The 27,993-nt window shown below is 39.4% G+C and overlaps 1 protein-coding gene across 2 annotated transcripts in view; it reads right to left on the bottom strand.

Annotated features, from left to right (window-relative positions):
• Positions 1-8,147: 8,147 nt before the first annotated feature.
• Positions 8,148-27,993, bottom strand: part of LOC143024753 (leucine-rich repeat-containing protein 57-like) — a 36,493-nt gene continuing 16,647 nt past the window's right edge. Inside the window, exons 3-7 of one of the 2 annotated variants that reach the window (XR_012966297.1) lie at positions 26,714-26,837; positions 25,052-25,196; positions 21,737-21,922; positions 18,109-18,268; positions 8,148-17,783 (exon numbers count right to left, since the gene is read on the bottom strand). Coding sequence is in view for 1 of the 2 variants with exons in the window: in XM_076183872.1 (XP_076039987.1) it covers positions 18,227-18,268; positions 21,737-21,922; positions 25,052-25,196; positions 26,714-26,837 (497 nt within the window). In the remaining variant the exon portion in view is untranslated. Of the gene's footprint in view, positions 18,269-21,736; positions 21,923-25,051; positions 25,197-26,713; positions 26,838-27,993 lie in introns of both variants that reach the window. The other variant, XM_076183872.1, reaches the window with a different exon arrangement.

Below are 27,993 nucleotides of genomic sequence, written 5' to 3'. Positions count from 1 at the left end.
TTTTCGTGTTTTTGAGGAAATATTCTCAATCAAAATGTGGTTTTTATCTCTGCAGTTAAAGTAAAGTTGCATTTTCAAAGTCGGCATGTTTCAGTTACCTTTGCACATATATACATACATATCAATATATCGGATATTATTGTAAACCCATGCATATTAACACAACTCTAATTATTTTTCTTCGCTTTCATCTCCCTGACACTCCGAATTGCTCCGTATTGAATATATTTTTAAGTTCATTTTTCACTGACGTTCTTTTAAATATGCCAATAAAAGAAAAAATATCTAGTGTTATTTTTTACCAATAAATACTACTTTGAACTTCCTAGGGGAGTTAGTTCTGCCGCTGTACACTACTTTATACTCACTGGAATTTTCATTTGTCACTTTAGGCCTCTTATCGAATGCCCTATCTAACCCCTGAAATTCCACCACTCTCCATCACAAAGCCTTTCTTCAGCAGCCAAAAGAGGCAATGCATCTTGAACCCTGTGTTTTTTCTGGAAAGACAGAAATGCAGTACAGACATGTGATTGATTTAGACCACAAATAAATAAATATACATATGTGTATATATATATACAGTATATATATATATATATATATATATATATATATATATATATAGTATATATATATATATATATATATATATATATATATATATATATATATAGTCGAGTGGACACGGGCCTAAGTTGAGCTTTTATCATTTAGTACGTGGACCCTGGTGGGTCGCAGAAACCAGGACGGAGAATTCGACATGTTACAGTTGATTTTAGAAGTGGAGTTTGTTTTATTTTCCATTTCGTAAATATACACGGGTTTATTTTATATTTGAGTCATGTTTGCAATGAGAACAACCTGATAAACATCAAATTCTGTGAAAAGAAAACATTTTATGAACAATTCTTGCATACAAATGTAAAATGACAATATCCTATCTACTCCCATAACAAGGGCTCACCTGAGGGAATACTCAAAGGTTGAGAAATTGATATAGACCTTTTTCTGTCGCCACGTGCTTTCCTTTGGGCTGGTCACCATCAAAATTAATCTTCAATTAATCCTTCTCACTTAACATCCCAAACCCCGAAACGATTTCATTTCGACAACGAGTCCACTTCCTGTAGCGGTGATGAAGAGCATACGACTGGAGACACTGAAGAGCTATCCCTGGAGCCATAACCTTTGCCCTATGCACAAAGGGTCTGTTGGGGCAAGCTACAGTCACTGCTAATAATAAGAGAAGTGCGGGATTCGAACCCACGACAACGAAGACACGAATCCAGCACGCTTATGATCATGCCACCAATGAAAAATGCTTTCAAAGGACGAAGTTAATTATTTGAATACATATAAAGTGAGTACAACTGACGGGAGGAACCAATGCTAAGACAGAGGAAGCTACACAGATAGCGCTTCCAAAACGAAATCTATGTTGGAAAAGGTTGGCTGTGATGGCTTCGGGGCGGGTATGAGGAATGCATAGTAACCACGAGAAACCCTGGAATACTCTTACTCTTTCTCGTTTGACTTAATATAAGACCAGCCCCGGAGCCATTTCGTCCATTTTGGGTTAAAAGCATGAAACCTGCCACACTGTGAACATTTTGGAATATGGAGGCAAGATGTCAGAGTCCCCTGGTGGCCACAGCAGGGACTAACATCATGCCATGTAATCAGAGCACCGTAGTGACCAAAATTAACGAAAAATCATGTGCCGCATCCTGTAAAGGAAACCGTGGTTGATAGATATTTAAGTGTACAACGCAAATGATGTTCCTTTTGTTGTTTCTTTTTGGGTTCTATGGTATTGGGCTAAATATCATTGAAAATTGAGCATCGAATATATTCCAGGCCGCATCAGGAGCAGTCATCGGTGGAAAATCCCAAGACCGGACAAGGGAAGCAGCGGAAGAACCAAAGTGGAGCTCAACCGTCCTCCACCACCGATTAATGAGCAGTGTTTGTCATATATACAAAGAACACGGGGTTCTGTGTCCTCCACAGCTGTCCAGTGGCGTGTTCACAACAGCTGTTGTTGACAACCAACATCGACCACAACCCCAGTTCTACCTCTTCAATGGATTATTTCCATGGTACCAGTATTTCCCTAGCACAACACCCACGAGAAGGCAAGCTAGGTACTAAGAGATCATCCCATCATTCCTGGGTTGGTGACCAATGAGGAACAAATATCCAGCCTTCCAACAAGCTTCACAAATGTTCAACCAGTTGTTCTGTCAAAGAAAGATCTTGTAGTACCATTGGTACATGGACCTGCATGTCCCGCAATACTGTCATCAAATACTAGTACTCCTGTGAAACAACGTGCTTGGTTGGAGAATGTGAGAAAAGTCCTGGACAAATCAGACCTGAGTGAGTCTGATGCCGTCTCGTAGGCAGCTTTCCATGCCCGCCTGCAGACATCATGTCTGTATTCTGGCACAGTAGCCTTGATGACACTTTTTACGGAAATGGCACCCACACTTCCAATGATTAAGCATCTCATGGATGTTGTAATGGCAGCTACTCAGGCTGTGAATCCTGGTCAAGTTCCTGTGTTGGCGATGGACCAACCTCTCTTTGCCCTTGGCAAAATGATTCAGTGGGCATTTCCAGACAGTCACGGTGAAGGCAAGATTGTGCTGATGCTGGGTGCAATGCACACTGAGATGACCTTCTTCAAGGTCCTAGGAGACCTGCTGACAGACAGTGGATGGACCACAGTCATATCAACTGCTGGTGTTGCAACTGGTGGTGTTGCTGACTCACATCTCAAAGCAGCACACCTGACTAGGACACGTCATGCCCACACTGTCACTGCAGCTGCTCTCTACCTCCTACAGTGCCAGGCCTATGAAAGTTACAAGCAAAGCATTTCTTCTGACGAAGACATTGTTGACTTTCATGAGTAGGTCAAGAAGATGTGTGCAGTGTCCACAGTTCCAGTTTTGGAACTTAGTGCTGGAGTTGGAGATGGATATTCTTCAGTGTGTACAATCACTTTGGGAGGGTGACTTTGAGTCACTAGTTAGATTGAAAGCTTGGGCATTTACTACAGATCACATCAACTATGCCAGGTGGTTGCCAGTTCACATCCATGACATGTCAGGTCTGCAGCAGTCTCATACTGCTGTGTTTCTGGAGTTCTCTGAAGGTGCAGTTGTAGTCCAGAAAACAGGTCATAGGTTCTCTGCAATGACACTAGATCAGGCCTATGAGCAAGAAAATGCTCTGATCAAAGGAAAAGGTGGGGCTGTAGGCTTGACAAACAATCCTGCAGCACTAAGACGTTGGATGATTGGTGGTCCAGAGGTCAGCAGACTCATCCGCGACTTTGAGAACACTTCAGAGAAAGCAGCCAATGACAAACACCATGAGCAGACACCAAGTTTTCAGAATTCTTTTGTGAAGAAGGTAACTTCTCTCAAGCAGATTATAGATCTTGAAAGTCCTTTCCTAGAGGACAGCAACGATATGTTGACACTTGACAGCAAAGTTGTCATCAGCCAGTCAGCTGTAGAAAGTTTCAAGGGTGTGTATGACTTGGGACAGCGTCAGTATGAGACATTTGTAACTGAACGCATCACAACTCAAAGTCAGTTACACAGCCTATCAAGAAGAACAAGCTGTCGCTGTTCTCGAAGTCTCAAAGTCTTTCAAAACAGAAAAGTCAGGTATCTGCATTGAAGGACGACTGTGCATTGTTCTCCAGGCTGTACATCGCCTGCCAATCTCGAGAGGGAAAGCTTGAGGAGTTCTTCAAGTTTGAGAACCAGCCATGGCCACCTTCTCTGTCAAAGTCAGGGGAGATGAGATCAGGTAAGAAGTCTGACTTGCTCTCTCCCCTGGAAGGTCTATCTAACTCTGACCACACAGTCCCTCAGGTTACTGCAGTTGTGCTGGATGGTGCTATGGTGGTGCACTCTCTAACTCCAGTTGCTTCAAAGACCTTCTCTGACTATGTTACACAAGTCTTTGTGCCCCACAATCAAAACATCTTGAAAAACATAGAGAAACTATTTATTATTTTTGATGTCTACAATGAACAAAGCCTCAAGATATCAACCAGGGAGAAGACAGACAGTGGTGTTTGCAGGAAAGTAACTCTCAACGCCCAGATCCCAGGAAACTGGCAGTTTTCTCCACAATAATGACAACGAAACTGAGCTGTTTTCTCTCCTTGCTAAACATTCTGCAGGCATTGAGAATGACAACAAACAAGTTCTCTGTATTCTGAACAAGCAAGTGGTCTGCAACGCAGCAGTGAGAGATCAAGTAGTTCCTGGAACCCTGTCATGGAGGCTACCAACAAAGGCCAGCAATGCATCCTCATCAAAACAGCAGGCACTGATGTTGTTGTACTTGCTGTGGCATGTTTCCACCAGTTTAAGACCTCTAAACTGTGGATATCATTTGGGACTGGAAAGTCTCAAAGGTACATAGCTATTCATGAAATTATTGCTGCTCTGCCATTCTTCCATGCTTTCACAGGCTGTGATGTGACATCTTTCTTTGCCGGGAGAGGCAAAAAGAGTGCATGGGAGACATGGCATGCTTTCCCTGAGGTCACAGAAGCTTTCTTGTCACTGTCAAACCCACAATGTCAGTTGACAGAGAGCTCACTGTTTCTCATTGAGAGATTCATGGTGCTGTGGTATGACCACACCACTGAGCTCTCCAACATCAACGAAGCAAGGTAGCAGATGTTCTCCATGAAATCAAAGTCTCTGGAAAGCATTCTTACTACAGAAGCTGCTTTAAAGCAACATACTCTGAGAGCTGCATTCCAAAGAGGACATGTGTGGGGTCAATCCCTGGAGAAAGACCCAGCCTTGCCCAGCCCATTATTCTTTGGATGGGAATGGGATGCAGCATGTTCCAGGTGGGCATCAAAAAGGACTACCCTTCAACAAGCACATATGTGCTATGAACTGATATGCTGCAAATGCAAGGAATCTTGCAGAGGTTTGTGTAAATGCAGCAAAGCACAGCTCAAATGCACTGCACTGTGCAACTGCAAAGGGGACCATTTCCAAACTTAGGCACCTTAAACTGAAGCTTTTTGTGACTTAAATGTACCACTTGATAAATCAACAGTATTCATTCTGGTTTTGTGGTGAGTGGTTATGAAATTCAAAGTTATGTAACAAACGACAAAACAACTTGTTTTGTCATTTGTAAATATGATCACTGTCATTCAGTCTGCTTACTTTTTGGGATGAATGCTCAATATTAATTGCTGTGTTTATTGTGTATATTTGGATAAATACTTTAAAACTGTATATCAAATATTTGATCCATTGTGGTGGAAAATTTCAACTTTTATACTGTCAAAATGCACAAAAAAGGTCCAGGTCCTTTCACAGTTGTATTCAGAGGTAAAAAAAAGGCAGTGAGCTCTGATTCCAGTTTTTATTATCAAGAGATAGTTCTTGTTAAATACTTTAGAAACCTGCTAAGTTTCGTATTCCTAGTTTAAAAAATAGAATATTTGAGACTAATTTCTTTGATGTCCACCACATGGTAAGATTAGTTCCTGCTGTGGCCACCAGGGGACTCTGACATCTTGCCTCCATATTCCAAAATGTTCACCTAGGGTTACTCTACTGTATAAGTATGCCAAGTTTCGTGTTTTTAACCCAAAAATGCACGATCTTAGGCTTAGATCCCCCACTAATAAGGATGAGAGGGGGAGGGGGACAGGATTTGTGGAGAAACGTATGTGTATATAGTGTCTTCTCGACAGACCCAGTTGGGGTTGTTTTGTTGAAGAACTAAGTTTACCCAGTTGGGGACGAAGAGTCCTCTACTGACCCAACGTTGAACACAGAGTGGATTCAAGTTTGAGTTGATTGGATGCAATTGTGGATATGAGTTGTGTATCAGTAGAGTCACTGTTGTTGGGGTTCTCAAAGTATTCCGTCTTTTGTCGGAAATAGTCAAAACATCTATCCTTTTCTTTGTGATTATGAGCGTTGACGATGAATGAACGGATGTATCCTATGGGTGTCTCTTTCGGGTCAAATTGAGGGGACTTGGATTCTGGGAATGAAAGGCTTGAGATTAGCCAGTACTCATTCAATGGTCCCAGTGAGGACTGAAGGCACTGAGAGGTCTAAGAGTCTAGGACAAGTGCCATGACAGTCTGGGTTGTTCTTTGTAATTATAGACATTTTTTGGTGTTCATAGGGCAGATTTCAGCTTGCCAGTAAAAGCTCTTCTAGGTAAGGAGGGCAGGGGTGAAATGCTCAAAGTGCTTGAAGTGGGGCTGTTTTGCTGTTGCCCTTGAGGTGGAGAGATTGTCAGTGTGACATTTTCACACATGGTGCTACTTGTCCTATTGTTTCAGACAGGGACTTGGATGGTAAGAAGGATATTAAGGGTGGTAGGGTAGATGGAGGGAAGTGGGAAGACAAGGTGATTTAGTGTGAAATGAGGATGACTGTGCATAAGGACAGGGAAAGGGGAACTGGAGGACTAGGAGGCCATTCAATGGATTTTTATATTGTGTTTGTGGACTCAATTGGTGAGGCTACTAGAATGAAAATGTAGATGGTGGTGGTTGTGGTGGTGGGGGGAGGTTGTACCAGAGTGAAGGACAACAATGCTTCTGCATATGTGATTCCTGCTTCAGCCATAATAAATCTCACTCAGATTCAGTCTTCTCAGAACCTGGTTTGTTCCAAATCTCAAATACAGATGATTTAGGATTCAAAATTGTACATGGTGCAGTACGATGAATACATTGTGTAGTCTTCACACACTGTATTTAGCTGTGTTTGGGCAGGGGAAATTGGGTGCTTTGGCCAAATAGTGCACATATACACCTGCTGGATGACAACACTGCTGCTTTGTCTGTCCAAAACACTGGCAATTGAACATGAGGCATGGACATGGATAATATCCTACATATCAGTTAGTGGGAAGTTGGGAGTCAGCCAATGTGGGGATTTACTTTTTTTCCCCATTTACTGTTGATATGTTAAAGCCTTTAAGGCTACAGGACCCAGATGCTTTAGGTGGTAGTTTGACTATCTTGTCCAGTCATGTAAGGTTTTCAGATTCTAGATTTTTTTTCTATCTTTGCCAAAGAAGTGTAGAGGTAGCCTGTGTCTAACTTTAGTATGTTTATTTATTTTTTATTTATTTATTCTATTATTATTATTATTTTTTGTTTTTACTTTCCTCCTTTCTGGGATAAAATGTTTAAAACTCGTTTTATAGAAATGCATGTTTATATCACATTGTTGTTATGATTATGGTATTTTGTTCTTTTCTGCTTTAACTGCTTCATGAATGGGTGGATTTATTTTCTGGTATTATTATCTTTTTTAACCATTCTCCTTTTATCTAATAACCCTGCTTATTTCTCGTCTTGTGGTGCCATTTAGTTGTTGTTCTTGCTCTGATACCTTTTTTCTTCTTTTTTATTTTTGTTTCTCTTTATTTGGGAAGCTATCTCTATTTTTTCCTGTAGCCTCTGAGGATATGTGTATTACTTTCAGTATAGTGTTTGTACAACTTTCAGCAGGTTTATCTATTGATGGGAACTTGAGTTACATCAAACTTTTCTAAATCCTTTGTGATTTCTTTTGTGAATTTTGGTTATTCTATCTTGCAGTTTACATCTTTTTGTCAGTAGGTTTAACTTTTCCTACCCTCCCATACATAACAGTCAGTAGATCTATTGCCTCGTACTTCTTACATTATTTCCACAGACATTCTTTTATTACTCAACACCATTCTCATGGTACTTCCTACCTTCTCTTTCTTTCACTCTGTCTTGTCACTTCCTCCACTCTTCTACTTTCATGTATATCAATTCTCCGATATCAACAACTTCCTACCTTCTCCATTTTCTCCCCGTACAATTGAGGTATGAGAATAGAAAAAGGGAATATGCTGGCATCATGTGTAAGCCATTTTGCTTCTTAATATCAAATACTCTAAGAACCATATTTCCATACCAAGGTTAGGAATTTACCCCTTTCTATTCTAGATGCCTCGATTGTACATCAATTTTGTGTCCTCCATTCTTGGCTACCACCATAACTTTATTCTTTTATACATTAACTTAGCTATCTTGGTAAACTTAAAACACTTAGATTATTATTAATGATACATAAAATATAGCCTCACTGGTTTAAACTATATTTATTCATCACATATTTGAACAATAAAATTCTGTAACTTAAAAGTAGGTGAACCAAAACATACACATTAACCATAATAACAGACAATGATCTGACATGTTCAAACATAGTTTCCTGGGGATTCGATGGACCATTTCAAAAGGTAAAGTGTCACATTTACTACTATGAAAAACACCTAAACCATTTATATTCAAACTTTTCATACAAATGTTTACAATTAAAGCATTTAAATAAGTTGGCCAGAAGAAAAATAAAATCTATACACACTCAACTTTAAAAGGTGTAAAGCAGATAGGATTTGGAAATGTCAATGGGTACACCAATCATAACTGGAAGGAACCTACAAGGTCAATATATTGAGCAAAATATATTTTTGCTCAAATTAAGAAAATATAAAGTTCATAAGCTGAGCTCCGACACAATCCAAATAATCTAGTTGAAGGCATTTATCTAATAACATCTGTGTTGGTGTTGCAGAACTGCACTTTCAAGAGGTTACATCAGGATGCCAGAGGGAGGATGGGCCCCATAGGTATAGTATCCCTTAAGGATCATCCACCAGCACACTGTTCACAGCAGTTTGAAAACCCTCACCTCCATCCATAGGCGTGGTCTTGAAAAGCCAGTACCTGGTCTCAAGAAGAACCCTTGCAATCACTCACACTTTCAGAACACTAACTTCCTTTATACCTATACAGTACTCTCTACATTTTTTCTGCCCTTAATTTTCAACATGTTGATAACTCATCCTCTTTCTGAACAGCAACACAAAATCTCTTCACTAAGTGACTTATGAATTAAGAACTGGTGGTCATGACAAGTTGCCTGGGGATTGCTTGTCTCCTGCAAGAAAGAACCAGGGTGATAGATTGTGTATGTATATTTACCTATTTGTAAGGTAGTGTAGGAAAAGACCTATCCTTATGGGGTCCTATATATCCATCTGCTAAATCTAGCTTTAAACTTGTTAAAGTATTTGGATTAAGCTATTTCATCCTCCCAACTTTTGCACAAGCACCTGTACCAAAAAACTGCTTTTGATATCCTTCAATGTGTATTTAACTATTTATCTAATTGTACAGTACAGGGAAGAAGCTGTGTTTATTGGATCCCATCTCTTTCTCCATCAATCAAACTTAGCTTTAAATTCGCTTGTAGTTTTAGAATGGACTATGTCTTCTTTTTGGCCAGGAGTGGGTAACATAAGTGTTGGTTTCAAAATCATCCAAATCTTTGATACAATTTTTTGTGTGCCAATCAAGTAAAATTACATGCCTACATACGAGTATGGGCCCCCTCCCTTCATCTCCTAGAGTCCAAAACCCACTGCCCAGTGTAACATGTGGTTACCAATGGTCATATAAAAGAAGTTGGAGAATTATTAGTTATTTTCTTTAAGGGTGAGCTCTGGGTTTCTTATGCCGGAAAAGGGTCATTAGTGTGCCAGGTATTGCAAGCATGCCAAGTGTTGCCCACCCCCATTTTGGGTTGTTCCATGAATCACTTATGATTTTTTTTCCCCAAGCATTTTTTTTTTTTTGTATTTGTTCCCATGACCTTGTAATGACCTCTTATCCCAAAGTAGAAGTTAGTTTTATCTATTCTCTTTACTTCTTTCTCTTGCTTCTTTTAAAGATGCCATGTCCAATACATCTCATATATAATACCTGCTAGGCTAGGAATCAAATTGGTCGTTACTTTCTGCAGTCTTTTGATTTTGTTTATATCCTTTACTTTGTGTGGTGTTCTTATATTCTAACCTAGGACAGATCATGCATTCTATGATTTTTTCATCACACTTTTATATTTGTCAATAGCTCGTAAGTTTCATACACAATTTTGTGTACATGTAAATACGTGTGTATGTCCACCTACCTATATTTACCATGTTGTACTTTACAGTAAATACAGCATGCATTCTCAGAATATATTTATCTATTTTAGCTAGAATTTCTCTTACACTGAATGCCAGCATTTACAGTGCAACAGTTCCATTTGTCTACAGCTATATTTGGCAATCTTTATTTAACTTATGTACCCAATCAGCTCTACAGTTTACATTTACGCCCTTGTTTTACCCATTCTCAGTAAAACAGTGTACTTCCTGTTAAACAATTTCATACCTTTGCATCATTTGCACATTCTGGGTCTTATGCATGTATTCATACGGTCTACATAGTTTTAATAGCCAAAGAATAACAAACTTAATTTATGTAACAGATCTATTGGAATAATAACTATATAAACCAAGATTAAGTCAGCACCAGGGACCTCACATGGGGGAGGGCAGGGGAGTGCATATGCCCTGGGGCAGCACATTTAGGGGGGGCGGCAATTCTAGTCTGGACATGCCACCAAAAACACTGACAAAATAATCATAATGAAAATAAAGGTCACAGAAGCCCTGAATATATTACTGCAATATACGAATTTCGCGTTAAAATCAACAGAATATGAAATATTTTTTCCCTTATCCTTTCTGCAATAGGGACATTAAATAAAAAAAATTGTTTTGTTTTTTGTTTTTTATTATTACTATTTCGCAAGCCAATAGCTGTAATAGGCAGTAAGGGATGGTGGAGATGGGAAGTGGTGATTGGGGGGGATGGCATCACTGAGAACTTTGCCCCTGGGGCTGCACTTAGACATGTAAGGGCTCTGGTCAGCACTACCCTATCTATTCCTTAATCACTTTACTAACCTGAGCAGTTACTTGGTCTATAGTACAGCGTTCATAGTAAATATTACATTGTTGGTTCTGAATTTTTTCTATTTTGTACACAATATGATCAACTTTGTCAAACCCCACAGGACTGGGTCAATAAAAAATATTGTCATCAAAACTTCAGTGGTTACCATTTACTGCAAAAATTTCTCTCAACTACTCCTTGTAATCAAAAGGAGCATGAATAATTACACAACCAAGCTTGCAAATTAGTTTTCCCAATATTCCTTTTGTATGAAAAAAAGGTTAACTACACCTTAGAAGACCCAATGTTATTTCACGAAATTTGGGCTCAGTTCAAGTTTCCCTACAACAGAGACCTGGGACATTAGATTAATTGGTCAAATTATTCTATTCAGCTTAATAGGGACATCTATGTATTACAGGGCCAAGAAACCCAATTGAGAAGATGATATAAGAATGGCCTAACTATTCTTTCTGAAGAACCAGAATGAATGTTGGCAAATGTAAATGGCACAGCTTAGGCTTTAAATAGCGAGTACAGATGTCAAAAGCTAATGCACTACATTTTTCTTTAAGCTTCTTCTGTTACATGTATTTAAGTAGTTGTATTTACCCAGTTATAGTATACAGGATTGAAGCTGTATTCATGGGGTCATCTCTTTGCCTAGATGTATACCAACCATAAATGCAGCCAGAAATATGATGGGAGTAATATGGACTCCCCAAGCATAAATTTGAAAATCCATTTCAAACCAAAAGCAGTCTTAAAAAGCATGTGTATAGAAGACTTCCTGCACAGAATTTCACATTTCTTTCATATTCAGAGGCCTATCTCCCATTTGTCTGTGCCACTGGTAGCTAAGAGCAAAATAAAGGAGTACATCTATCAGATGCCTAAAGAAAGCAAAGGAGTTGTGATATACTAGATCAGTATAAAGAATTATGATGACTGTAGCTAAGAAGACACTACAGACCATTGCATAAGGCTAGTGAAAAGATGAGTACTGCAGAAGACCATGATATAAAGTACATATACTGTTTTCACATGAGCATGAAAGATCATGTAGACATCAATAAAACCCTGGTATATTTGTGGACATCAGCAAATGAGTGTAAAAATGTAAGGAGACAGTACCCCAATAGTAAAAGCATATTAATATTTTGTAATGTTTATCACAACATTATGACAAAAGACTAATCAGTTCAAGTGTACTTCATGTATGTTTGGTGAAGTCTATTTTCTATGCAGCTCTTTGCCAGAGCCCAACTATTTCAAGAGCCCTACACATGCAGTAATGACACTTTGAAAATCAACCAATCAATCCACAGCCCCAGTTCTCTCTTGTAGACCTATAACCCCCAAGGAAACCAAACATGGCTCCTGGTTTAGCCCATACCTCACTCATTGATGACATTTTGTGTTGCAGTCTGGAGTGAGTGAGTGAGTGAGTGAGTGAGTGAGTGAGTGAGTGAGTGAGTGAGTGAGTGAGTGAGTGAGTGAGTGAGTGAGTGAGTGAAGGTAATATCAAGTGATCTGCGTCTTCTATGTGATGACTAAATTTTGAGTAAGTGGTGTCTGTTCCAAGAGTGATTTTGTATTAATACATTTATTTACTTTTTCTTTCTTTCTTTTGCAGGGTAGCAACCTGAATGAAGACACACCAATGATTCTCTTGTCCATCTGGGAAATGATTTACCTGTTAATCTGATCTCTTCGAGGTTTGGTGGCATACAGGATTTGGTAATCTGTTCAGGAATGCTTGTTTTGTGAACTGTCTGTATATTAACTTGGACACAGTGGAATTCTGGAAGCAAGCTATTGTAAATGTTTGTGTAAAATACTGCTGGGGTTGTTTCTGTATTATACATGGAAGGCTGTGCTTGCATGATGTGAGGCGAGTACTAAGTAGGTTTTGAGGGTCTTGCATAGAACTGCCCATCATTCTCTTATGTTGCTTTATGGGGGGAGGACTTTGGTTTCAGGTAATACAAAACAATAAACTGAACATACTTTGATTTAGTTATTGGAACAGGATATAGATAGTAGAAACTAATAAATACATACAAACAATTTATAAGAACAACACCTAACTATATATCCATACTTTAGAAATCCCACAGAGATTAGTTTGACAGTGCCTTCCTGATATGACTATCAAAACACTTCCCTGATCTCCTTCCAAAATTTCTGCTGTTCTCCATTTCACAAGCTTACGGACTTAAAACAATCTACCCTTACTGACATTATGCATGAAGTTCTGAGCCTTGGAGAATGGACATGTATAGATGATACTGTGATGCAAGGAAGGGTGAGGGTGGGGAGTAGTTATGTATGAATGATATTTTAACACAGCCCAACTGGATTTCTCCCAGTTTTCTCTTTTTCTACACGAGAGCAGGGAGAAGCTGGGGTCAGCAATTAAGTGAAGTGGCCTTGCTGTGGATGTGTTGTGTCTTGCTGCATTGCTTCTGATCCAGGGCAGTGGGCAGGATAGGTGATGACCCATCATCCATGAGGAACAAAGATGAGAGGGAAGAAAGGGTGGTGGATGGGAGTGGAATGGGTGGGAGTGAAATATGTGGGAGTGGGTACTTGCCTTTTGACTTGGCTAACTCCCTTGTAAGAGAAAAAGCCCTTGGTGTATGTGTGTGTGTATTTACCTATCTAGTTGTATTTACCTAGTTGTATTATACGGGAGGGGGAGCTATGCTCATAGTGGCCCATCTTTGTATCTCTCAGCATCTAGTTTGTTCTTGAATTCTTGTATGGTTTTTTCACACACTACTGTTTCATCCAATGTGTTCCAGACATCCACCACTCTGTGTGGAAAACTTTTTTTTTTTTTTTTATCTATTCTATAACTATCCTTTTTGAGTTTCTTTTCATGTCCTCAGTTTTTCTTTTATTCCACTTCATTTACACAGCAACCCTCCCTCTTTGTCCCCTCATGTGGAATATAGATTAGACGGAGAAAAATCCCTTAAGGCCATGTGAAAAACATCATCCATACACAACCATCCTCTATTCACCTCTAGCCCCTACACTCTCCATTCCTTGCTCAACAGAGAAGCATAAATAACACAAGGATGCATATTAAATCCAACCCAAACAATACCACTTTCATCGGGATTATATATACTGGTTTACGAAGCAAATATGAAAAAATGGAAGTTACAGGAGCCCAAATGTAAAATGAAAGCCCAAGTCAATAGGACTGACTGATGACATACAAGTACTGATGTGGATTAGACCTGCTGTAGAAACTTCAAAAATGTACTGCTATGTCTGGAATCTTTATGTTTGTACAGTACAAATCATAAAAATGCATACCAGTGACTATTGTATGTATACAACAAAGCCCAACTCCATACAAGGTTTAAAACATATATCAGTTGGCCACAAGTTCTCAAACCCTATTGGAGCCTGATATGTATACAGGGAGTACGTGTCAAATAGGTTAATGTGGGTTGGTTATGGTATCACAATTCTGTTAAGCTAAAACTGTTTGCATTATTTTGCTAAGTCTTTTCCCTTATCTGTAAAGGAATGCATAGATATGTAACAGGCATACATTTTCAAACTGTGAATGACAGTAGCTAGTAGGTAAGTAGACTAGTGGATGGAATTGCACACTCAGGTGTGCACATATTAAGCTTGCTGATGAAGTGGACAGTATATTGGCCTGCTGATGCTGTGGTACCCAGATCAGACCCCACCCTGGGTTTGAAGAGTATCAAAACATTGCAAATAAATGCCATTTCCTTCGAACAAGGAGACTGTGTGTGTGTGTGGGGGGGGGGGGGGGTTATGTGTATGCACATACATGTATGTGTGTGGGTGTGTATAAAGTCACAGCATTGCTCAAAGATCAGACCGTACAAGTTATGGAGCTTTCATCTGAGAGAGTCATAACTTTTTTACAAGTGCAACATATGATCCAAAACAAAGACTATGGTGAATATAAGAGGCCTGTACATGATCAATATTCTGCTATTACTAGGAAATGATATTGTGTACCAGAGAATAATAATGATAATAATAAAAATAACTGTTGCCTCAGGTTTCAGTGACTGGAGACCCACAGTACCACAGTGGTTGGCAAGAGTCCTTGGGCCCTCCCTGGGAAGAAACATTGGGCTGTTGCCTTTGTTGTATTAAAGAAAGAAAGAAAGTAGCAATAGTAGGAGGGGAGCAGTCACCAAATGTCAGCTCTCATTTTGAGAAGAGATGGAGGAAATGCAGTTTTAATGAGGAGTTCCATCCCAGGTCCTCAGGTCACCACCTCGAGATGGAGGTAAGGATGTTCATAGATCTATATCTTTAAATACTTTTGTACATACATACATACATATATCGATGGTTTTTTCCCCCTTACAAGGGAGGTAGCCAACGTCAAAGGCATAAATCCACTCCCATCCATTTCATCCTCACATATTTCACTCCTATTCACCACCCCTCCCTTCCTCCCTCTTTTCTTGGCTCCTCCTGGATGACGGGTCATCCCTGCATCTCACCCACTGCCATGGGTCAGAGGAAATGTAGCAAGACACAGCATGTCACATCCATAGCAAGCCCACGTCATTTGATCAGTGACCCCCACCCCCTCTTTACCTTCTGTGGTTGCTCATGCAGTAAACTTGGTTCTGTACAGTATTTTCATCATTTTTTCATACTTCTTTTCATACCCTTGAAGCATATGCCTATCGTATAGAGAAAATTGTCATCATTCTTTTCTTTTTGTACCTTCAAATATTCACTTATCAGAGTTCCATATATAAGGGGATTCTCTGCACCTATTTTAGGTATCTAAACCAAAGAAAACTAACAAATCTGTTACGAGGTCAAAATCATGTAACATGATATAAAACGGAGTTCCATAATTACCTATTTTAGGTATTTAAACCAAAGAAAACTAACAAATCCGGTATGAGGTCAAAATCATGCAACATGATATAAAACGGAGTTCCATAATTAATAAGATAATAATGTTCCTCCTTGAAAATATATCTAAAGTAACTTTCATGTCAACAGCATATCTGAAAAATCAGTTTCCCAATGACACGGTTCAAGTTTCCTCTGAAGTACTGCTTACATTCAGTTAAGTATTTCTGAAGTTTGTTTATAGGGGTGCGAGTGTTGTTCTTGTTGCCGTTGTCATTCGCTAAACTGTCTGGCCAAGCAGTCCGGTCTCCCTGAGGAATGCCCAGGCTGGAATGGGATTTTCCCACAAATCCCTTATCAAGTATATGTTGTGTTGCTGGCATGTGTAATTGTGTACAATGCAACCTTCCACACTGTGTTGTATAGTATGGGGTGAAGTGTTACATCCTAGACCAGCGTTTCTCAACATTCTTACCCTTGCGTAACCTTTAAAATAAATTGCATGTCTCAAGGAACCCCTGCACAAAAAAAAAAAAAAAAAAAAAAAAAAAAAAAAAAAAAAAAAAAAAAAAAAAAAAAAAAAAAAAAAAAAAAAAAAAAAAAAAAAAAAAAAACACACACACACACACACACACACATATACCATATCTTTTTCATTCTATTTTCATCATAATAATAGGTTAGATAGGATGATGTCTATATTACATTATTACAATAACCTTTTGCAGAACCTTAGGGTTCCGTGGAACCCTGATTGAGAAACACTGTCCTAGACTGTTGTATGTGATGTTGGTATGAGTGTCATAAGAAGTGCTGGCAGGTATGGATAAGACAATATTTGCCTTCTCCTTGTAAGGCAGAGAGAGCACAGATACAGATGAAGGGAAACTGGTCCATTTCTGTCATACTACTTTTATCTATCTATATACCCAGGGCAGTGGACAGGATGCAGGGATGACCCGCCATCCAGGAGGTGCCAAGATAAGAGGGAGGGAGGAGGGTGGAGGGGAGTGGAATATATGGGAAATGGAATGGGTGGGAGAGGTTTCTATGCTTTTTTCTTTTTGGCTACCCCCTGTGTAGGGGGAAAAAGCCTTTGGTATATGTATGTATGTATATACCAAGGGCTTCTGCCCTCTTATACAGGGGGTAGCCAGTCAAAACACACACCCACTCCCATCCACCACCCTTGCTACCCTCTCATCTTAGCTCCTTGTAGATGACAGGTCGTCCCTTCCTCCCTCCCACTGCATGGGTCAGAGGCAAAGCAATGCAGCAAGACACAGTACATCCACTACATTCATACTACAAGAAAATCAGAATACATGCAATTAACACAAAAAAGATGTTAAAGAAGATAAAGAGGATGAAGAAAATAGTCTACTACAAAGACAAGAAATAATCCTCTTTGTAAAAATTCATACAAACATCTATAACTGTTGACATATGAAAATCAAATCCTACACTTTTCAATACCTTTCATCTCCTCTCCCCATTTTCAAAACTTATCAACATCTTGGAAGCTCGCTGGCCGAGCGGGTTAGGGATTACTTGTAGTGAAGGTCAAAGGGATGGTAGTTTGACCCCTGCCACCCACAAAGTTGAACCAAGGGCATGGTTCATCAAATTCCATGCAACAAAGTCCTATGTATAGGGACACATTCCTAGCCTCTTTTTACATCCACAAGTTGGTGATACAGAAACTGTCCTGCACTAATACCATACAGAGAGGAGCCCAACATTTCTTCCCAGAGAGATCTTTGGAAGGGCCCAAGAACTACTGCCAGCCCCTATGGGACTGCAGGTTTCCAAACAATAAGGCTCAAGGTAACAATTATTATTAATATTCTTTTACCCAATCTTCTGATTAATCAAGAGCTGCCATTTTTGTGGGAACCAAGATTGAGGGAAAATGTAATTCAAGTCCTAAACTTCAATGATACCAACTTTATATAAGATTTACACTTATCAGAAATGCTTAATCCTAAAAGCCATCAAATACACATCCAAAAAACAGATCATGTGGTAAGGCGATGTATTTCATAAGACCCTGGAAAAGGAACCATGAGTATGTAGCAGTTTATAAAAAGGATGTATACAAAATACCTTTCTAACCAGGAAATGCTAAATTTCTTGGCTCAAAAGTCATACATCAATAACTTCCTGGCTTACAATTTTCTACTTTAAACTAAACTTAATAAAACAGGACCAAAGTTCAGAGATAGAGCAAACATACAGTCACAATGGACTGTTCTCCTGATACACTAAGTACAATCTCCAGGTAATTGTTTTTTTCAGTCCTATTTCTTTGGATTCTTTATGACCATAAGTATACAACAGGACAATAATTCTTAATTTGGTAACCCAACACTTACAGATTTTTCTAATGTCCTGCAATAATGATGTCTCGATCCCATGTTCCAAGTCCATTAACTTAATTCAGATGAATTTAGAAGAATAAATATATCTTCAAAAACCTTCTAAGTTCCTTTCTTAATACATCTTCTTTTTGACAGCTGTAAACCTTTCCATGTACTGGAACAAATACAACTGTTATTAGTGGAAAATTAAAAATAAATAAATATATATCAAAATTTGACATTCTTGGTAATGGTTGAATAGTGAAGACAAGGAGAAATCCCTTTGGGCTGCATCAATTTGTAGTCCATTCATAGCCATTCTCCACTTACACCTTCCTCTTGCCTTCTCTCTTCCCTGCTGAACAGACATTCCCCTTTTACTCAAGGCCCCCTTCACTCCATCTATCCATCTACTCTCGGTCTTCCCCTCAAGTTCACTCTTTCCAACTCTGTCTTCTAAACTCTTTTTTGTTCGTCTCTCCTCACTCATTTTTTACATGTGCCCAAACCATCCCAGTATTCTTTCACCAGCCCTATCTGCCAGCTCTCTACCCCTGCTCTCCTCTTCACCTCTGCATTTCTCACTTTATCCATCCTCATAACACTACCATACTTCTCAAATACTTCATCTCAAACACATCTAAATTTCTCCTTTCTGTCATCCTTAAATTCCAAGTCTCTGCCTTATATGATGTAAGCACAGTCACCCCTTCAAACAATCTCTTCTTTGCATCCATTCCCAGATACCTATTTCTCATGGTACTTTCCATTCCTCCAAGACATTTACTTGCTTCCTCCTTCCACATTCCTCAATTTCTTGCTACACACAACCCTAAATACTTAAAACTATCCACTTCCTCTAACCTCTCTTTTAAGACTTTCTCTCAACTTACTACCACCATCACCCCTTGTACATCTCATCATATTGCTTTTACCCACATTTACTTTTAACTTCCTCCTATAGTATACTTTGCCAAACTCCATCATTAACTGGGTTAGACCCTGCTCTGACCCAACCACAGTGTAATCAGCAAACAACATCTAGCTCACCTCTCACTTCTCTCCACTCTTTCTTACTCCAGTCTTCAGTCCATCACCCTTGTTTTTACTTCCCATACCACTCCATCCATGTGCACGTTGAACAGCCATGGTGACATAGCTCGTCCTTGGTGCAGCCCCACCTTTACTTCAAACCACTCACTCTCAACATTCCCAACCCTAACACAAGTTCTACTACTCATAAGTTTTTGATTGCCCTTGATAGATGATGATTGATGATTGATGATTGATGATGATGATTGATGATTGATGATTGATGATGATGATGATGATGATGATGATGATGATGATGACACATACATATGCCAATGTCTTTTTCTCCCTCATAAGGAAGCCAGCCAAAGTCAAAAGGCATAATTCCACTCCCACCCATTTCATCCCCATTCACCACCCCTACCTCCCTCCCTCTCATCTTGGCTCCTCCTAGATGATGGGTCATTCCTGTATCTCACCCATTAACCCTAGGTCAGAAGCAATGCAGCAGGACACAGCACATACATAGCAAAGCCACTTCATTTAATTGGCGACACCCCCTCTCCATCACCTTCATGTAGTAACATTAAAGACAGTCAGAAATCCCTTCAGGCTGCATCAAAATATCATTCACACATAACTATTCCCTAACCCTCCCTATCTCCCACTCACTCCCTTCCATGTATTGCAGTATCATCCATACAAAGCCATTCTCCACTCACCCCTCTCTTCTGCCTTCTCCCTTCCTTCCTCAACAGGCATCACCCTCTTGCTCTACGCCCCTTTTACCCCATCCATCTATCTCATCTTGGTCATCCCCTCATGTTCATTCCATCCACCTCTGCCTTCCACACTTCTTTTACTAATCTTTCTTCACTCATTCTTTCCATGTGTCCAAACCATCCCAATACTCTTTCATCAACCCTATCTCCCATCTCTTTTTCCACCCCTGCTCTCCTCCTCACCTCATTTCTCACTCTATCCAACCTTGTAACCCCTACCATACTTCTCAGACATTTCATCTCAAACACATTTAAACTTTTTCCTCTTTTATGTTCCATGTCTCTGCCCCCATACAGTGCTGTAGGCACAATCACCCCTTCATACAATCTCCTCTTAGCATCCATTCCCAAATGTATATTTTTCATTACAATTTTTAATCCCCCAAGTCACTTACTTGCCTTTCAATCTACAATCTATCTCCACCTCCAATCCTCACTTTCCTGCCACATGTGAACCCAAGTATCTAAAGCTTCCTCCAGCCTCTCTCCTTCATTACTTACTTCCAAATTGCTACCATCCTATCCCCTTGCACATCTCATCACTTTACTTTTTCCCTCAGCATCATCATCATCATATCATCATCATCATTTCATCATCAAATCATAATAATAATAATAATAATAATAATAATAATAATAATAATAATGATAAAATGAAAATAAATAAAATCTTTACCTTTTGCCAAAAACCTTCCTGCACATCTGCCTTATCAAAATAATTTGATACATGCACCTTCAACTTTTCCTAAACCCAGATTGTTCCTCACCAATTATTCTCCTCCTCTCCTAATCCTCTCACCCTCCCATATGCTTTTTCCTACCATGCTCAACAAAATTCTCTCTCTAAAACTACTACATTCACATTTGTCCTCTTCCCTTATAAAAAAGTGGAACTACACAAGCACTTATCCAGTCTTCCAGCACATAACCCTCCCTTAAGCACACACTAAACAATCTAACTAGCCACTCCATTATAACCATTCCTCCCTTTGTCAGACACTATATGACACCTATCCAATTCAGGTACCTTACCAACAAACATAATTTTAACCTCTTCACTCCGGGGCACATCGCACATCTGGCAGCATTAGCTGCCCGACGTGCAATGTTGCATCATAATAATCGCATTATAAAAAATAAAGTCAGTGCTCAATCGTTCGTTCTCTTTCACCCATGAATTTTGATAACCATAGAAAATATGATGAAGCCAGTTTAGAGAGAATGGAGGTTACGTAGGTACGACTACAATAAATATAATCAAGACGCTGACGTCGGCATCATCGCGTACCCACTTGCTCCTCATGACGCCTACGTAGGCGTCAAGGTATGGAAGTGGTTAAATGCTCTTTGTACCTCATCTTTTCCTATAGCCCCACCATTCTCCTCTCCCATCACAGTCACTCTCCTAGCTCCTTCCATTGCCACATCCAATACCTCCTTAATCTCCTCCACATTCAAGTTCTCTGAAATTCTCTACCCATTATCCCCTTACAGCCTTCACTTCCATTAACATCTGTTCATCTGCACCCTTTACCTTTTCCTCTCTGACTCAACCTCTTTATTCTCTTCCTTTCCTTCCAAAACATCTTCTAATTCTTTTCAAAATTATCTATCAAACTCATACCCCATTTCACACCCACTCTCCTCTGAGTCCCTCACCTTACATTTTGCTATTCCTCATCTCTTCCTTTTGTACCTCTTATATGCTTCCCCTGTTCTACCTTACAACCAATCCACATATGCTCACTTCACCTCTTCACCCCACCATTCACATCTCTTCCTTCAACTTCATCCCATCCTCCTCATCTCACAAAACACTTCCAACTTACCTGATTGTATTCTGCCATGTCCTCTAACTCTTTCATCTTAAAAAGGTTGCCGTCAACACAAAGAAGAGACACCTGGGAACAAGTCAGTATCTCCATGGGAATGGCACTTAGGGAAAGGCAGTTCTCCTCCAGACGTAGCGTCTTCAGACGAGGGCAGGATGCAATTTCAGAGGACAACTGAGACACCTGATGGTAGAATGTATATCTATAAAATGTATGGAAAAAGTAAAAACTTAACAAAATAGAAACTTAATGTACACTACATTGGTCCTGTTATTCTTCCATTGCCCCTTCACTTTATTCCAAAAAAATGGATTGTTGTCTATTCTAGCATTAAAATGGGTCTGTTTCTGTGTTCACTATTGGTACATACATACATACATACATATACCAAGGGTTTTTTCCCCTTACAAGGGAGGAAGGAGGGAGGAAAGGGGAGCAGTTATCAACTGTCAGCTCTTAAAAGTGGAGGAAAGATAGCCAAAGCTGACAGAAGGAGATCAATGAATCTGTTGCCCCTGGTCTCTCTTGCAAAAGACCCATGACCTCCATAAGAGATCTTGGATGTGATCCAGAGACTATTCCTATGATATCATAGTCAACTAAAATCCCAAACATCCTGTCTCATGTGCTTGTGGGTAGTGTGATACCAAATTTGAGTAAGCACTAAGTAGATTCAAATCTATGAATTAAAGAACATGAAGAACATGAGGACCAACATACAATATGAGAAGCGTCACAGAATACCATAAACAGGAGTGTTTCATGGAAGAATTGAAGGACATCAGCTGGGCTATCATGGGATTAAAAGTCTGGAGGAGGAGGAGGAGGAGGAGGAGGAGGAGGAGGAGGAGGAGGAGGAGGAGGAGGAGGAGGAGGAGGAGGAGGAGGAGGAGGAGGAGGAGGAGGAGGAGGAGGAGGAGGAAAGGAGGAGGAGGAGGAGGAGGAGGAGGAGGAGGAGGAGGAGGAGGAGGAGGAGGAGGAGGAGGAGGAGGAGGAAAGGAGGAGGAGGAAGGAGTAGGAGTAGGAGGAGGAAAGCCTCATGCAATTACAAGACAGTCACCTCTTTTCTATTGTAAAGCTAAAGAGAAGAAATGATCCAGTGGAGTAGGATTCTTAATTAAGAGATTGATGGTAGTATAGTGAGTATCAGATAGGGTATGATGTGCTGTATCCATGTGCGGCTGTTTCTACATCACTGGTGGAAAGTAGCAGGAGGGGACTAGTTTGTGACTGTCAGCTCTCTCTAACTGGCAAGGTAGTGGCAACACAACCAAACTTGATAGAGATCTTGGACCAAGTCCAGACCAGAAACTATGTACCAACCCATCAAGAACCTCCAGATGCAGATGAGGGGGTTGTTTGGTTTTGAAAATGGTCCATCCTGCAGGACCACCACTAGCAGGTAAACTATCATTGGTCCTTTCTGTATATTTCATCTATCTATCTATATACTAAGGGCCTTTTCCCCCTTATAAGGGAGGTACCCAGTCAAGACATGCACCCCCCCTTAGCCATTCCACTCCCATCCATCACTCATTTGTTTCCCTCTCTGCTTAGCTCCTTGTGGATGAAGGGTCATCCTGGTCTCCCTCCCACTGTTCAGGTCAGAAGCAACACATCAAGATACAGTTTGTCAACAGCAGGGGCAGCTATTTCATTTACACAGCAACCCTCCCTTATCCCCTTATGCAAAAAATGGAGAAGTGGAAAAATTCCTTTGGGCTGTGTCAAATCATTGTCCATACACAATTATTCTCATGTCACACCTATGTCCTGCCCTTCCTTGTTCAAAAGACAGACTCCTTTTGCTCAAAGACCCTTTTACCCCATCCATCTGTGTTGTATTAGTGTGGGACTGTAAGAAGTTGCTAAAAAAGAGATCTTGGACCCAGTCTGGTAACTAGTGCCAGACCCTCAAAGCCGCACCTCCTAATAGAAGTGAGGAAGTTCACAAGGTTTGAAAATGGGCAGCTTTGCTGCTAATTTTCCAGAACTATTACATGAGGATCCCTACACTGATCCCTTGCAATACAATAAAAAAAAAAGTATCTCACTGCACTGCTTTTGATCTGAGCCACGTGGAAACGAACAGGAATGATGCTTTGTCCATAAAGTCCTAAGTTCTAATTTCCATCTGAAATTACTACTTTATTTTTGCAAGGCTTATTTTTTTTGAAGACTAATTTATTTCTCTCAGCTCTGAAACCAAATAATAAATACAAGTAATGACTTTTTATGGTAGGCTTCACAATTAAATTAATTTTCAGAGTTGAAAGAAAGAACTTAGTCTTTACAAAGAAACAAGCCTTGCTAAGATAAAAGGAAAACAGGAAACAATTTCAATGGGAAAAAAATATTTCAAGCTCTAAAACATAGTGTTGACAATATCGAGGTTATGAAATGCAATTTACATACGTAATAGCAAAAGGCCTTTTCCCCCTTACATGGGGGTGGCTGAATCAATGTATGCACCCACTCTTCACCCATTCAAAACACATTTATTGTTCCTCCCATTTTCATCCGTCCCCTGCCACACTACTTGTGGCTAATGCAGTGGAATGAGGCAGTGCCTCCATGGCAGGACCCAAAAACCTGAGCTGTTTTACCCCCACCACTTCATCATATGGTGACACCTCTCGTCATAATAATAAAAAAAAAGTATACAAGAACATCCTTTCCGGTTATTCTATTTTTTCATCTATTTACAACCACTCTCCATTTAATCTTACCTTTTGCACTCACTCTTCCTTCTTTGACAGGTGTTCCTCCTGTATCCAATGCCCCTCTCACCCTGTTCATCCACCTTGTTCTTGGTCATAATCTCAAGTTCACCTCCATCCACTTTTACTTTCTACACCCTTTGCCAGTCTCCTTTAACTTGTTCTTTCCATTTCCCCAAACCATCTCAACACTCTTTAAGCTACCCTATCTGACAGCTCTCTTTCCACCCCTGCTCTCCACTTCATCTCCACATTTCTCACTCTATCCATCCTCATAACACTTACAATACTTCTAAACACTTTATATCAAACATTACTACTACTAGTCCTTTCAGAAACAGCAGAATACTTGCAAGATATGCTCAGCGATCCCAACAAGAAAAACCTCAAAATAGGTTTGAAAAGGAATGGGAACAAAACCAAAGTCATAATAAAGTTCAAAGGAAAGTAACTGTAATCCATGGTGAGAATGTTGAAGTTGAAGCTTATAATTATTGAGGTTAATGGCTGAAAGTGACTAAAGATCATGAAAATTATCTAACAAGACCTCCTTGTCCTTCTCTACATTAAACACTTCTTTGAAAATCCTTACCTGATTTTGATTCATATTTAGTTCAACAGCCTGCAATTCCTTTGCTTCTTCAGGAATCAAGGTAATTTGGTTATTACTAAGGTCCACAACATCAAGATGAGTCAAACCACACAAAGAAAGTGGAAACTCTATCAATTTGTTGTCACTGTCAACGAAGAAGATACATTTCATTATTAATAATCAAATGGTGGTTTAGAGAAATATAGACAAGAAAACCTTACTCACATGTAACATGAAAAAGCATCTCTAACAAAATTTCTAAGGCAAGTTACTCCATCTTAAGCCCTAAAGTAGTTTGCCGTAAATTAAAAGAAAATACATAAGGCAGCATTTCAATCTCTTTACTGTAGATGATAATTTTTAATACTTCAAGTTTCATACATACATACAAACTTCAAGTTTCACTAACTGGAAATCCACAAGTCCACAGCAGTCAATAATAATCCTCAAACATTGCAACAGATTTCTCCAAGAAGAAAAACTGGTAATAGTCTGTGCTACATTTGTGTGGGTCAGTTTCCATTTTACAAGCTAGCAGATGAAAGAGGAGGGGACCTGCTGCCAGTAGCCAGTTCTTTTAATGTGATAAAAAAGAAAAGTGGCAGAACAATAGTTCAAGCTGATAGAAAGAGATCTTGGTCCCAGTCTAGACACTGAATGGTAGCCCCTTGGGAATGCATCCTTATACATGGGTGAGATCTTTGATAACAAAAAGCAGAGGGTTGATTCCTTTCAGTGTCCATCTCACAGGACCACTATGTGTAGTTTTCCAATGCCATTACTGTCATTATTGGTCCTTATAGCAACCCAAACCCAGATAATGACAAGAATCTGGTATTATGCTGAATTAAATAAAAAAAAATGTGTGACATTGACCTGATGGGGTTAACAGCTTGGCAGAATGGCAAGGGATCTATGAAAATACGAGTTGATGAAAAATATACACAACTCTTTTTTTTTTTCTAGAGTGAAGGAAGAAAACACATGATATAAGTGTGGTGGCACATAGTGAGATGCAAACAAGGCTTGCATACATAATTCTACAAGAAACAAAACCACATGCAAGGCCACAGGAAACAAAGAGAAAGAGAAAATCAAAATAAACAGCATGCGAGGAAGGAGCCTTTATTAGCATGACATTTTACTCATTACAACTTTATCAAGTACAAAGTTGTGGTGCACATAACCGAGATTAATCTCAATTATGTATATCATGATTAAGTACTTGATAAAGCTGTAATAAGCAGAATGTCGTACTAATAAAGGATCAATCTTCACTTGTTTATTTCGACAGATTTGTTGGCAACTGCCAATTTCATACAGAAAGAGTAAAGTTAACCTTGAATTCTTTTAACCTGAGGGGTACCCTATGGCTGCCTGAATCTTTTGACAATGGCCAGATTTTTTTTATTTTTTATTATACAACATGATAAAGGATTATATTAACACAAGCTTAACCTTCTAGGCAGAAGGCAACCTCTACACTGCAACCACACTGGCCAAGGAGAGGTTCATAACTGCATCTGCCATCTTTGGCATTCACTGGAAACATTCCACGTACAACACACCAATCTACAAATAAACCCCTCCATCCTACTGAAACCACCCAATCATGTTCCTTCATAGAGTCAATCTGAGGCAGAAGTAATTTTTTTTTGGTACCTTAAAATGACAGACTTGAGATGCTTCAGTTTGGAGATGGAAGCTGGCAAACCACCAAGCTGGTTGGATGCGATGGAGAAGGATTCCAACTTGGTCAAAGATCCCATTTCTTCAGGCAACCAACCTAAAAAGGCATTGTCTCAATGTGTGTTCCACTGTTACAGAAGCGGTCAAGAGCAGCAATAACATCTACAATGTTAATAAATCTATTAATCTGGGAACCATGATACAAAGCATGCATTAAACTTGAACATTATTCCAATTCAGTACTACATGGATAGTCAACTATAATAATCATATATACATACATAAACACATTGTATGTATGTATATCAATCAATCAACTGTTGACTCAAGCTTCAATAGGTGGGAAAACCTGCAGCCCCACAGTGTGCATTTGTAGGGGTAGAATGAAATGCAGAGGTGAGCATCTTAAGTTCATTCCCTTATGTTTTGGACCAGACAATAATAAAAAAAAAAGTGTACAAAAAAAAAAAATAAGAAAGCACTGAAGACATTGCATATATTCATCAATAAGGTCACCAGCAATAGAAAGGGATTTGTTTGTTAGGCAAAGACTGTTGCAATAATGACCACACAGGCCTCTCCACAGGAGTGTGACATGTGGTCAACTGTGGACCTGAGGAATGGAGCAGGGACATATAGCTACTTCTGAAGAAGAGGGACTCTGGTCCAAAACATAAGGAAATAAACTCAAAAGGTTGTTGAGCCACACACATGGCGTCATCTCCAAATAACAACTGGTTTGTTTCTCATGTCTTTCAAGTCTCACCCACCAATTCTAAACCTCTGCCTATCACTTTGGTATTTATTTTCCTTACCACCCCCATCCTTATACCTGTTAAACCAACATGGCAACACCATGGGCTATGGCCCAATAAGATATCTTGCTATTGTATCACGTATCAGTCCACTTTAGTTAAAACTACAGGAATTACTTTTCGCTGCACTCTTTCATCAATTGTCCCATTAGCAATCCCCCATGCTTCTCAGCAACATTTCCTCTTCACACTACTGAAGTCTATATACAACTATTTACTAAATACTAAAATTCATACCAATTTTCATTACAAAATAAAATAATATAGTATCTAATTTCTTAGTACATAATAGCATTTCATCAGTGACAGCTAGTACATCTATTCTAAGGGACAATAAAGTGTTCAAAAGGTGGAGTCAGAGAGGTGGTAAAGGAGAGATTTATGGATGGAACTCAAGAGGTATAGTACAACTTTTACACATTCAGTACTTTTCTTCAA

The sequence above is a fragment of the Oratosquilla oratoria genome, chromosome 1 (genome assembly GCF_046742065.1).
Source record: "Oratosquilla oratoria isolate Oo_2021 chromosome 1, ASM4674206v1, whole genome shotgun sequence".
Lineage (NCBI taxonomy): Eukaryota > Metazoa > Arthropoda > Malacostraca > Stomatopoda > Squillidae > Oratosquilla > Oratosquilla oratoria.
Note: the sequence above shows the minus strand (reverse complement) of the source record. Positions and strands in the feature narration are given on the sequence as shown.